Source organism: Anolis sagrei, chromosome 1 (genome assembly GCF_037176765.1).
Source record: "Anolis sagrei isolate rAnoSag1 chromosome 1, rAnoSag1.mat, whole genome shotgun sequence".
Taxonomy (NCBI): Eukaryota; Metazoa; Chordata; class Lepidosauria; order Squamata; family Dactyloidae; genus Anolis; species Anolis sagrei.
This window is the reverse complement of record NC_090021.1, coordinates 245656814-245670031: the sequence shown is the minus strand read 5'-3', so window position 1 is coordinate 245670031 and position 13218 is coordinate 245656814. Positions and strand designations below refer to the sequence as shown.

Genomic DNA, 13218 nt, shown 5'->3' with positions numbered 1-13218 from the left:
GTCTCTCTTCAATAGCAAGCCATAAGCAACTAATATTTAAGAGGGGACTGTACATTATGGTTGCCAAATTAAAAATGTAAGGAACATCTGTTAAATACATAGGAAAAATGTATTTTGTGCAAAATACACTCTTTTCTGTGTAAAAATGTCACTTTTGTTCAAAAGTATGGCCTGAATTGATAAAATTGATGTTGAGTTATTCTAAAATTGATCTCAACTTCCTATAGTTGCCACTATAGGAAGTTCTGAAAAGGGACTTCAGTTCCTCTTTGATAAAAAGTACTAGTGGTTAAGAATCATTTGGCTAAAAATGAAGAAAAATATATATTTTTAGACCAAATCTCACAAGCCCAAGCTATTAAGACTAATGGTGCATAACTGTAGCAGCTGTTGTCCAAAGCACCTAGAGAACCAAAGATTCTAGTGCCTAAAATATGTTATTAGCCATTTCTCATCCTGTAGTAAAGATGGCATATAAAGCCAGAGATACTGAACACATCATAAGCTATGAAAGTAAACTTCAGCAGGATAGTTTAAGTCGTATTGCTACTTGTGGTTGAAGTAACATTAAGGTGGGAGAGGCTTTTCCTCTCCAATGTAAAGCATCACCAGATTCAGGCAACTGATAGAAGTGGGAAGGAAAGAGGACTACAGAGATTCAAGACTGCTTGCCAAGGTTTGCCATGGCTGATGTGGACCAGGGGCATCTGCCCAACCGATTTATGTAGGATACCACTTTATGCAAATCAAGTTATTATTTTCTGTAGATAATATGAAAACATATATCCCACAAGAGTTGTTTTGCATAGAAAAAACATTCTATGGAAAAGTAGTTTCAGCTTAGCTTTAAACACTAATGTATCAAATGGAAAATGTGTCAAGAAAACAGAAATGTAGCTTATTACCGAAACTATCCCCGTTTTCTTTGGCTTGGGACTAGGAGACATCAAATGATAATTTCTGGAAGGCTTCTTAATGTATATTTTCCAGGTAGAAGAGTCTGGGTTTTCTGATGCATAGCACCTCCAGGCAGTCTAAAAAGTTGGATAAAAATCGGCAAAAGATTAATTAAGTTACTACAAACATTTGTAATTCATCTGAAAACAGTCAAGATTGCAAATGTTCATTTATATTTCTGTTATTTGAAAATAGACATCTAATTTATGCATGGTAGACTTTTCAAGAGTGAGTTGTAAGGGAGGGCTCAAAATACATATGTCGGTTATGAGACAAGTCAAACTTTGATTCAGAATGGATCCAACAGGGTCCCAAATTTAAATAGATTAATGGGATTTCTTCAAGTTAATTTATTTTAACAGCTCCCTTTCTAATGGAAAAGAAAACGATCAACTTCTTGCAAAAAGAAATCAAGAAGGCCATTTACACAATGTTCATATGTACAACAGAGCAAAAAAGATTTACACTGCTAGGTCAAACCAGAAAGTCCTTGAACTGCTTGAATGAATCTGCTTTTTCAAAAAGAAGACAGAGGGCCCTTCTAAAACAGCTATATAACCTAGAATATCAAGGCAGAAAACCTCAAGATATCTGCTTTGAACTAAGTTATCCGAGTCTACACTGCAATATATTCCAGTTCAAAGCAGAAAATGTGGGATTTTATGCAGCTGTGTGGAAGAGGCCTGAGGAAGAGAGAGAAGATACTGAATAAAGAGAGAAGAAACAGAAAAAAACACTTCTGCTAGCTAAGAAAGATGTCCATAGAATTATATCAATTCAGGTCCCAAGTATTTAAAGAAGGCCTTAAAATCCTTATATGCCTGGATTAGGAGGTAGTTGCTAGCTACCCGAGATTGGCTCCAAGATGAAAGCTTCAGAAGGCTTTTCCACTAAAAATATTAAAGGCACTCCAAAGAGTTCCTGCGAAATATGAGGGAGACCTCTCAGAGCAGCTTATGTGTTCACAACAAGTATATGAAGCCAATAGTCTTCAAAATGAGATTGCATTAAGATATATTACCATGAACAGATTAACATACACATAAAATGTAGAATTTGGGCACCTGAATAAGAGACGCAGCTGCTGGAATTTGTCTGTTGAAATGCTTTTGTCGTTGTTTCTGTTGCACTTTCAGAGCAAATCCAGAACCAAGAATTCCCTGAAAAATAAAGACAATTATGTCAAGGGCGACCTATCAGTTAATTGTATTGAAGAGTTATTGTTTTAATTGAACATTTTGGAAAACTGTGCCAAACAGAAAATTTTGTTTTCTATAGCAAAAACAACAGTAGATTGGCTGACATTTTGGCTGACATTCAGTGCTGCAATCATGTATTTGTAACTATAAATATAGATTTGTAAAATGACACAAATGCCACCCATTCCAGTATAACAGGCAGCAGCCAAATCTGGTGAAGGAGGTCTGCTCAGCAACTAATCAGGACACAAGGAGGATATTATTTCCAACACTCTTCTGCCAGCAATTAAGGTTATGACAATCAGAAGCAAGAGCTCTTCCTGCTCTCTCCCGAAATCTGATCCAGAGGTTTCCTAGTTGTCAGAGCTTAATTTGAGGGTTGTAGTAGAAAAAGGAAATCACCTTTCCCTGTTTTGTTCCAAGATTATGTCAAGTATATTTAGGACATTAGTGAAATAACAAAATCAGCATGTAATCACATTTTTAAGTATAAGCAACCTACCGCAGGCAAGGCAAAGAATGAAATTGCAAATACAGAAAAGCAAGAAGCAATGGTTTTCCCTATCCATGTCTGAGGCACTTTGTCTCCATATCCAATGGTTGTAACAGTCACCTGAAAGTAAGAAATAGGCATTATTACAACACAAGCATATAATTTTGACAATATTTCAGTGTCAAACTTGAGACTGTAGCCACAGAATGTACAATAACTAGCACCCACAATTGGGTCTTTAGACTGTAGATCAGGGGCTTACAGTACCCAGCAAATGACCACCAGAGAACAGCATGCAATGGGGCAGCTATGAGTGGGCCCAGCACCATCATCTGTGCCAGCTTGGATGTCCCTGGGCCTTCAGGGTCAAATGCTGCTCATATCAGCTCTTGATACAAAATCAAGGTATGGATTTTATATGCTTGGTTACAGATATGCATTTTGATATGGTTCACTTTAAGAATGTATTACAGGTTGAGTATCCCCTATCCAAAAAGTTGAACACTGAAATACTCCAATTGTTCACACAAGTGGCTGAGAAGTGCCACCCTTACTATAGTATTTAAAATATTGTACAACTTTACCTGAAGTCTATGTTATAAGATGAATATTTATTTATTTATTTACAGCATTTTTACCCCACTCTTCTCATGTATATTTATTTATTTTATTTTATTTATTTCAATTACTTCTACCCCGCCTTTCTCACCCCCGAGGGGGGACTTAGGGCAGCTTACAAGCGAAGGCACAATTCGATGCCTATATCACATTATACAAACATACAGAAACAGTTTAGGTAAATTAAAAGATTAAAAACATCAATACATAAACAATCTCATGCTCAGTGTTTGGAGTTCCGAATGTCCATTCCATTCCATCAATTCCTGCTCATCATCGGGTTTTTCCTTTAGCTGCCAGAATGCCCAAAGGCTTGGTCCCACATCCAGGTCTTCAGTTTTTTCCTGAATGACACAAGGGAGGATGCCGATCTAATCTCCCCGGGGAGTGAGTTCCACAGGTGAGGGGCCACCACCGAGAAGGCCCTGCTCCTCGTCCCTGCCAATCTCACGTGCGATAGAGGCGGGGTCGAGAGCAGGGCCTCCCCAGAAGATCTTAAGCTCCGAGATGGGACGTAGAGGGAGATCCGTTCGGACAGATAAACTGGGCCGGAACCGTATAGGGTTTTGTAGGTCAAAACCAGCACTTTGAATTGTGCTCGGAATTGGATCGGCAGCCAGTGAAGCTGGCACAACAGGGGGGTGGTATGCTCCCTGTATGCCGCTCCGGTGAGTAATCTGGCTGCCTCTCGCTGGACTAGTTGAAGTTTCCGAGCAGTCTTCAAAGGCAACCCCACGTAGAGCGCATTGCAGTAATCCAGTCGGGATGTAACAAGAGCGTGGACCACTGTGGCCAGATCTGACTTCCCAAGGTACGGGCGCAGCTGGCGCACAAGTTTTAATTGTGCAAAAGCTCTCCCAGCCACCATGTATATGAAACATAAATGTATTTCCTGCTTAGACCTGGGTTCCATCTCCAGGATATTTCATTCTGTAGATATATGCATATATAGGTATTACAGGAGGCAAGCTAAAACCTTCTTATTCAGACAGGCTTTAAAAGATGAAGATGTTTAAGATACAGTCAAGGGGTGCTATGGTTTTTAACTTTGAATTTGTTTTGATGGTTTTTAACTGATTTTTTTAGTGCTGTTTGCGTTTAATTCTGTTTTAATGTTTGTATATTTGTAGATTTTAAATTGTTACTAATGCTTTAAATTGTTACTAATGCTTTGAGATAAAGTGAGGCATAAATAATAATAATAATAATTATAATTATTATTATTATTTTATTATAATAATTTATTTTTATTTTTGGAAAAATCCAAAATCTTAAACACTTTTGTTCCCAAGCATTTTGAATAAAGATTACTCAACCTGTATCCTTTTAAATCATTTTTTTGTTTCTAGTTCATGCTGACACTGAGAAAGTTTCCTTGTGCATTGAGACAATGTTCATGGAAGCTTTTACATCAGGGAACCTTTTTTCTGCCAAAGGCCATTTGGATAACATCAGTTATGAACCATATCTTTATTTACTTATTATAAAATAATTAAAATTATACATTATTATATTTTTATCTATTATTCAATTATATATTAAAAATCAAATCAAAGTTTTAAAGGCAGCGTGGCAGATGCCTCTGTGCACACAGAGTTATTGGATTTAGCTAATGATGATGATGATGATGATGCAGTTTTCTGGCATTGTATATTGCTGGCACTTATGTGATTGTTCATTTGTATTTTGATTCTGTAGCCCACTTGTCGATGGATGTCCATTATCAGCAGCATCCACTGTGCTCCTTTTTATCCTGGGTGACAACTGAGCCAGTATAGACTTCATTTTGGTTTGTTTCTCCATAGTGCTAATGGGTTAGATGCTCTTAGTTCCACTCCTCAGCTGAGACCTCTCTGACTTGGTTGGATCTGCTGGTAGTTGCACTACTGTCGGCACAGCTCGCAGAATCCTTGGAGCAGTTAAACCCCTCAACAAGACAAGATGGCACTAGGCCTGTTTGATCAAGAAAAAATTTGTTTCTAAATTCGATTCTTAATTGGGGTGTTTTTTTGTTTCGATATTTAAAATATTTACAAAACTTTCCAAAAAAATGTTTTGTTATTTACGAATTTTCGTTATTATTTACAAAACATTTTAGAAAAAAATTTTTTCTTGATCAAACAGGCTAAGTGTGAATGTTGCAGTAATGGTCACCTTGATTAGCATTGAATGGCTTTCTCCCACCCTGGACATTCCATAGATAATATTAGATGATATATAACTCACCATTTGCCTAGTTTCCAACAGACCTCTGAGGATGCCTGCCATAGATGTGGGCAAAATGTCAGGAGAGAATGCTTCTGGAACATGGTCATACAGCCCTGAAAAGTCACACAAGCCGGATGGCGCGCGGAGGCCGCTTGTGAGCCCGCGCGCGCCATCCAATCGGCTCCGGAGGAAGAGGAGGAGCCAGAGCCGGATGGCGCGCGGAGGCCGCTTGTGAGCCCGCGCGCGCCATCCAATGGGCTCCCTCCGGCTCCTGCGCCCCCCTCCTCCTCCTCCTCCTCCTCCTCTTCCTCCCAGCTGGGAGGAAGAGGAGGAGGAGGAGGAGGAGGAGGGGGGCGCAGGAGCCAGAGCCGGATGGCGCGCGGAGGCCGCTTGTGAGCCCGCGCGCGCCATCCAACGGGCTCCCTCCGGCTCCTGCGCCCCCCTCCTCCTCCTCCTCCTCCTCCTCTTCCTCCAGCTGGGAGGAAGAGGAGGAGGAGGAGGAGGAGGAGGGGGCGCAGGAGCCAGAGCCGGATGGCGCGCGGAGGCCACTTGTGAGCCCGCGCGCGCCATCCAACGGGCTCCCTCCGGCTCCTGCGCCCCCCTCCTCCTCCTCCTCCTCCTCCTCTTCCTCCAGCTGGGAGGAAGAGGAGGAGGAGGAGGAGGAGGAGGGGGTGCAGGAGCCAGAGCCGGATGGCGCGCGGAGGCCGCTTGTGAGCCCGCGCGTGCCATCCAACGGGCTCCCTCCGGCTCCTGCGCCCCCCTCCTCCTCCTCCTCCTCCTCCTCTTCCTCCAGCTGGGAGGAAGAGGAGGAGGAGGAGGAGGAGGAGGGGGGCGCAGGAGCCAGAGCCGGATGGCGCGCGGAGGCCGCTTGTGAGCCCGCGCGCGCCATCCAACGGGCTCCCTCCGGCTCCTGCGCCCCCCTCCTCCTCCTCCTCCTCCTCCTCTTCCTCCAGCTGGGAGGAAGAGGAGGAGGAGGAGGAGGAGGAGGGGGGCGCAGGAGCCAGAGCCGGATGGCGCGCGGAGGCCGCTTGTGAGCGCGCGCGCGCTATCCAATGGGCTCCGGAGGAAGAGGAGGAGCCAGAGCCGGATGGCGCGCTCAGCAGCAGCCTCCATGCCATTAACGAGCGGAGCTTCAGCTCGTAAAGTACATGGGGCTGCTGCTTCGATATTTTTAAACCCTTCCGGGTTTAAAAATATGTTTTGATATCGCTTCGGATATGCAAAAAATAACGATTTTAATACGAAATAACGAATTAACGAAACGAAACCGACAGGCCTAGATGGCACCCATCGGCTATCAAACCTTGGATGGGAGACCACGGGTCCGATCAAATGACCTCAAGAGACACGTACGGCCCCCACGTCAGACGGTCCCTACTCCTGCTTTACATCGTCCCTACTCCTGCTTTACATTATTTTGAATAATCTGTCAGATGCAGAATGTGATTATGGTCTTAATAAGGCAGTAATGGGTTCATTGCAACCTCCAAACACTTGACTTTAAAAATGCTCTTTTTCTAGCTCCTTGTCCATTTCCAGTTGCCTCCTATTCTGGTGGATTACAAGTGATTTTAGCTGTATTCATTTGCTTATAGTTTAAAAATTTCAAAAAAATTAAGAAGCAGGAAAAAGTGTGTTGTAGAATTTGCTTTCCTGCCAAAAACATCTTTTGGAACTAAACTATACTTAAAAGACTTACATAGTAGTTGAAAGAATTTTTATTAGATGCTTGCAGTAAACTTGGAACTGTTTTCAAAAATGACTTACTTTGGTAGCCCTCTATGACCTATACCCATAATTTATTAAGTTGCTATAAATGTGGACACTTCTAGAGTTATATTCAGAAAGCCTGGATTTTTTTATTGACACTGTCCCCTTACAGAACTAGTACGTGAGAGGCTTTAACAGAATAACTGGCCAATTTCAAACTAGTGCTTACTTTTAAATCACCACAGTTAATAGTAAGTAATCACTGCTATTATAGACAATTCCCATTTTAAAATTGATACAGGTAGTATTAAATGAAATCAAAATATACACTCCAAGCAGTATGAGAAAGAAAAGGAAGGGTGGGGGAGGGTCTTATGAGACCAGGATGAAACTAGACTAGGCCCATTCATACTAACACATAGTTGTGGAAAAGAATGGGGAACTTTATAATTTGTCCAAGTATTTTAGCACAAAACACCAAAAATCCCATTCCATTGACCATGTTGGATGTGATTTCTCAGAACTGTTGTCAAAAACATGGAAGACAAATATTTTCCACCCTGGTTTGATGAGATATCCAAATAAAGACATCACCTTTCTCTGTCTCCAAAGGGTTGCGTGTTTAACCCTTGTGACTGAACTTCTTTATTCCATGTGTAATCTCCAGGATTATATGTCTTGCAAGGAGCTCAAAACAGTGCTATTTGGATTCACACACATTTTTGTAAGGACCTCTTCACAGGGCTCACGGGGGCAGTTCGGTTGCACCGGCAGTTGCTGATGAAAGGGAAGGTGCACAGGGTGCCTCATGGCATCCTGCACGTCCTTCCCCCTCACATAGTGGGGACAGGACAGGGTACATTAGCGCCATGTCTCTGTCCCATCAGATGGGAGAAAGGGCAGCAATGTGTGTCGCCCCACCTCCCTTTCCCCCATCATATGTGGAAAAGGGGAGGAAAGAGCAGGTAGCCCGATAGGAGCTATCTGAAAAACTCTTCCCTCCCAGTGGTGGTATTTCCCCTCCACTTTGGGAGCAATATGGGTGGGGCTATTTTGCCCCCTGTGAAGAGGTCCTAAGAGAGTACACAGTATCTGACAGCAAGCTATTAGGTCCTATTCTGTGAGATGAATCATTTTTTATAATGTCATACAGACTTGTGTCCTTTCGGCTGCTGTATCCTGCCTCTTACAATATCTCAGCATGTCAGGATGCGCATGCCCACTTTCCCACCCAAACATTTCACACTGTGTTCCTGATACTGCAACCAGAACAAGAAGCCAAAGTAACTAATCTTAGGTGCCAGTATCTAATTTGCACAACTAGAAATGTTTTCAATGGTATACTAGACAAAAATATGGACAAAAGCTCAGGCAGTAGGGGAAAAAAGAGCAATTCCCTCCTCCCCAAAAAATTCAACTCGCTTAAAGAAGAATTTGACATCCATGATGTATGGAGGCACTGCCACCCGGACGAAAAAGAATACACGTATTACTCACCCCACCACAAATCATGGTCTAGGATAGACATGATTTGGGCCTCCAACTCACTCCTGTCTAAGATAGAAAGAATACAAACAAATGCGAGAGACCTACCAGACCATTGCCCTTTAGAAATGCTACTGTATAAAAAGGCAGATGTTAGAAGGTGGAGACTTAATGACAATCTGCTCAAAACGGAATCGGATATAAAGAAAAATAAAGAACTGATAAGGGACTTCCTGACGCATAACGATACACCTGAGGTTTCCCTGCAAGTAGTGTGGGACACCCTCAAAGCTGTAATGAGGGGTTATCTCATCCAGCAGAACGCGATTAAGAACAAGAAGAAAAACTTAGAGGTAAAACGGCTGGAAAAACAGATCACCGAAAAAGAACAAGAGCTAAAAAGAAATCCTGTCAACGCAAAAATAGAACGCAATCTGAATTGGCTAAAAAAAAGAAAACATCACCTAGAGATTGAATCTCTGGAAAAAAAATACAAATATATCAAGCAACAAGAATTCGAACATGCCAATAAGCCTGGTAAATGGACGGCGAGGAAAGTAAGAAAAAAAAACCAATCTCAGCGAATAACCAAAATCAAAAAAGGAGAAAGTCATCTAACGAAGGACAAAGACATCATCGAAGATTTCCAGGAATATTACACAACCCTTTATAACAGAGATTACACTCAAGAACCAGAAATAACAAGCTACTTAGCCAAGCTAAAACTAGAAAAAATCACAGAGACTCAGAGAGAGGCCCTAAACAAAGAAATCATAATACAGGAAATAGCAGAGGCAATTTCGAACATGCCCGCTAATAAAGCCCCTGGCCCCGACGGCTTCTCAGCCTGTTTTTACAAGACACTGAAAGAAGAACTTCTACCATACCTTCAAAAAATACTGAACCTAGCTTTGAGCTCAGGCCGGATCCCAGAATCCTGGAAAGAGGCAGAGATCGTGTTAATTAGGAAAGGAAATGCAGATCAGTCAGACAAACAAGGCTACAGACCGATATCCTTACTGAACTCAGATTATAAAATCTTTGCCTCAGTCCTAGCAAAGAGATTAAAAGGATTCCTTTCAGACTGGATAGGAGAGGAACAAGCTGGCTTCCTCCCAGGAAGAAGTACAAAAGACAACCTAAGAACTGTAATTAACACCATCGAGTACTATGATTTCAACACCCAAAAGAAACTGGCCTTACTCTCTCTGGATGCCGAGAAAGCTTTCGACAACCTAAGCTGGAAATGTATGAAACTTCTGTTAGAAGAGATCGATATAGGATACGCATTCAAGAATGCTATTTATTCCATCTACTCAAAACAAGAGGCGAGACTCCTAATAAACTCCCAACTGTCAGAAGCAATAAAGATCACGAAAGGCACTAGGCAGGGCTGTCCCCTGTCCCTGCTCCTTTTCATCATGGCCCTGGAAACCCTTTTAAAAACAATTAAAGAAGACAAAAATATCAAGGGCATGAAGATCGCCAAACAGGAATACAAGATCAGAGCGTATGCAGATGACGTTATCTGCATCATTGTCGATCCCATTAACAACATTCCGAGCTGGCTGGACAAATTAGAAGAATACGGTAAGGTCTCGGGGTTCAAAATCAACAAAAACAAAACAACACTACTAACAAAGAACATGACCTCTGACACACAAGAAGAACTGAAAAACTTGTCGGGCTTCTCAATCAACAAAAAAATAAAGTATCTAGGGATCTGGATTACGGCCAAAAATGCTCAGTTGCTGAAGAACAACTACGAGACGACATGGAAAAAGGTGAAAACAGACCTAACTAATTGGAAATCTCTGAATCTCTCCCTTCTAGGAAGGATAGGGTTGATTAAAATGAACATCTTACCCAGGCTTCTTTACCTCTTTCAGAACCTGCCTATTATAAGAAACAACAAAGTCTTCGGCCAGTGGAATAAAGATCTAGCCAAGTTCATATGGAACGGGAAGAAGCCCAGGATGAAACAACGTATCATGATCGTCAGAAAAGAAAGAGGGGGTTTCGGCCTCCCTAGTCTAAAATCCTACTTCGAGGCCTGTGCGCTAGCCTGGGTGAAGGACTGGGCCACCCTTAAAAAAGAAAACACCCCAACACTAGAAGGTTTCAACCTAAGAGCGGGCTGGCACGCGTACCTGTGGTACGACAGATCTAAAATAGAGGGAAATTTTGGAAATCATTTTGTTAGATCCACTCTCCTTAAAGTCTGGACTAAATACAAAAAATACTTCTATGACAAGACCCCACTGTGGCTTTCGCCGTTCGAGGCGAAGCAAAGACATTTGCTAGGCTGGCAGCAATGGCCAACCTATAGAGACTTACTTGTAAAGAATAGAAATGACAACTCATGGAACTTAAAACCGCAGGATCCTTTACAAACTTGACATGGTTACAGTACTTTCAACTCCGAGAAATATATAAACAAGATGAGAAGCATGGCTTCGAAGAAAAAGAGACACCATGGGATGTAGTACTGAAAATGGAAAAGAAAATTATCACCAAGCTATACAACCAGCTCCTAACCTGGGAAATGGAAACTGAGGAAATCAAAAACTGCATGATCCTCTGGGCCAAAAACATTGGGCAACCAATAAAGCTACACGAATGGCAGTCGATATGGCGGAAGAAGTTAAAATATACTTACTCCTCGGCGCTAAAAGAAAACTGGCTGAAAACCTTCCACCGATGGTACCTCACACCGTACAAGTTGAGCCAAATGTACAAAAAATGCCAGAATATGTGTTGGAAGTGTAGGGCCCACCCAGGTACCTACTTCCACATGTGGTGGACCTGCCCAAAGGTGCAGAAATTTTGGATAGAGCTCCAGGGAGAATCACAAAAAATATTAAAGATGAAATTCCCCAGAAAACCAGAGTATTTTCTACTAGGGATGACGGATGAAGACTTCAAACTTAACAACAACGAAGACATTATATGGATGTATATCTCTACCGCAGCGAGAATAGTCCTGGCAAAACACTGGAAAGAAGAGCATATACTCAATATCGAAGAATGGTTAGACAAAATCTCTGAAATAAAGAGACATGGACAAATTGACGTTCCTTTTGAGATCTAGCTCCGGAAGACCAGTTAAACAAACAGACTGGTCCTGTCTCGACGAAGACGAAAGGCAGAGATATGAATGTTATGACGTGGAGCAAAAAAGAAGAGACACGGATGATCTGACCCTTAGACAGTAAGGTGCAAATCTATTTAAGGGACCCATATGGTGTCTCTGTAGAGAGCCAGAGAATACTCTGAGAGGAAACCAAACGGAAGTCACCTCTCACCCCCCCCCCTCCACCCATTCCCACCCACCCAAGGGAAGGACATGGGACCAATGCTTTTTATGGGATATGTTTGTACTTTGTCTATGTATTAATTCTATAGAACCTTAAGATTGTTACCAGAGGTAAAAACAATACCTACGGAAATCCCTTCCCTCTCCCCATCCTACTTATACCCCCTTGTGTCTCTCCCCTCTCCCTCCCTCCTCTCCCCCACACCCAGCCTGCCCCTATCATTTTCCCGCTTCTTCTGCCCTCCCCCCCCATGTCTGTTTCTACTTTGTATTTTAAAATCAATAAAGAACCATTAAAAAAATTAAAAAATCCCACATTTTCTGCTTTCAACTGGAATATATGGCAGTGTGGACTCAGATATTATTTTTTTAAAAAAAATAGAAATGTTTATACAGATGTTGTGCCACAGTTAGTTCCTTAACCTCCACAAATACAAGGATACATAATATAAAAAAGAAGCCTACCATTATAGTGCATTTGTGTATGGAAGAAACTTAATTCAGGAGAAAGAAAAGAGAACAGGAAATTGAATTACAACATAGCTCATGTTAACATGCTATAAACTCAATGCATTAATTTAGGCCTCAGTTGACTTGGAAAACTTTACAGTGCATGAGGTTTCAGGGTGTGGGCACCCTGCCCAAACTGTACCAGACTAACTCAAAATGAATGTCGTATCACTAGTTTTATTTCCATCAAAAATGTATTCACTAATACATAGCAACTATACCCAAACCAGCAGTGGGAGCCATGTGGCCCTAAAGTCATTACATGATTTGAGGTCTTAGCCATCATAGCTAACATACCCAATTTTAAGGATGTGGGGAATTGTAGTCCAACAATACCTGGAGAGTTGCATAATTCCCATCCTTGAATTATTGAAAAATGCTGTAGCATTTTCAAGTTCTAAAATGGTGAAAAGATACTAAATACACAAGGGACAGGATCCAGGTCAGCAATTTAATTTACCACCAGTTTACATTAAATGTGTTTAAGCACATTTATACTAGACATTAAAATTTGTACTTATTTTAAACTTTTGGATTTTAAAACTAAAGATTCATGTGGAAAAGGGGAAGCAGAGACTTGTAAAAAGACACATACAAAACTGGCATGGATGAGAAACAGATTAATCCAAATGGTCTGAGTAATTCTGTGATCCAATTCTCTGCCACATTCAATAGGATTGGGGCAATAATTCTTCATGACTTGTGCCAATAATCATTCAATC

General features: G+C 41.6%; 1 protein-coding gene across 2 annotated transcripts in view; it reads right to left on the bottom strand.

Moving 5' to 3' along the window:
- The window catches only part of KCNQ1 (potassium voltage-gated channel subfamily Q member 1), a 371634-nt gene that overhangs the window by 267900 nt on the left and 90516 nt on the right, over positions 1–13218 (bottom strand). For both annotated transcript variants that reach the window (XM_060768420.2, XM_060768431.2), the window contains exons 7-9: positions 2659–2769; positions 2022–2117; positions 906–1034 (exon numbers count right to left, since the gene is read on the bottom strand). In XM_060768420.2, coding sequence (XP_060624403.2) covers positions 906–1034; positions 2022–2117; positions 2659–2769 — 336 coding nt within the window. The remainder of the gene's footprint in view (positions 1–905; positions 1035–2021; positions 2118–2658; positions 2770–13218) is intronic.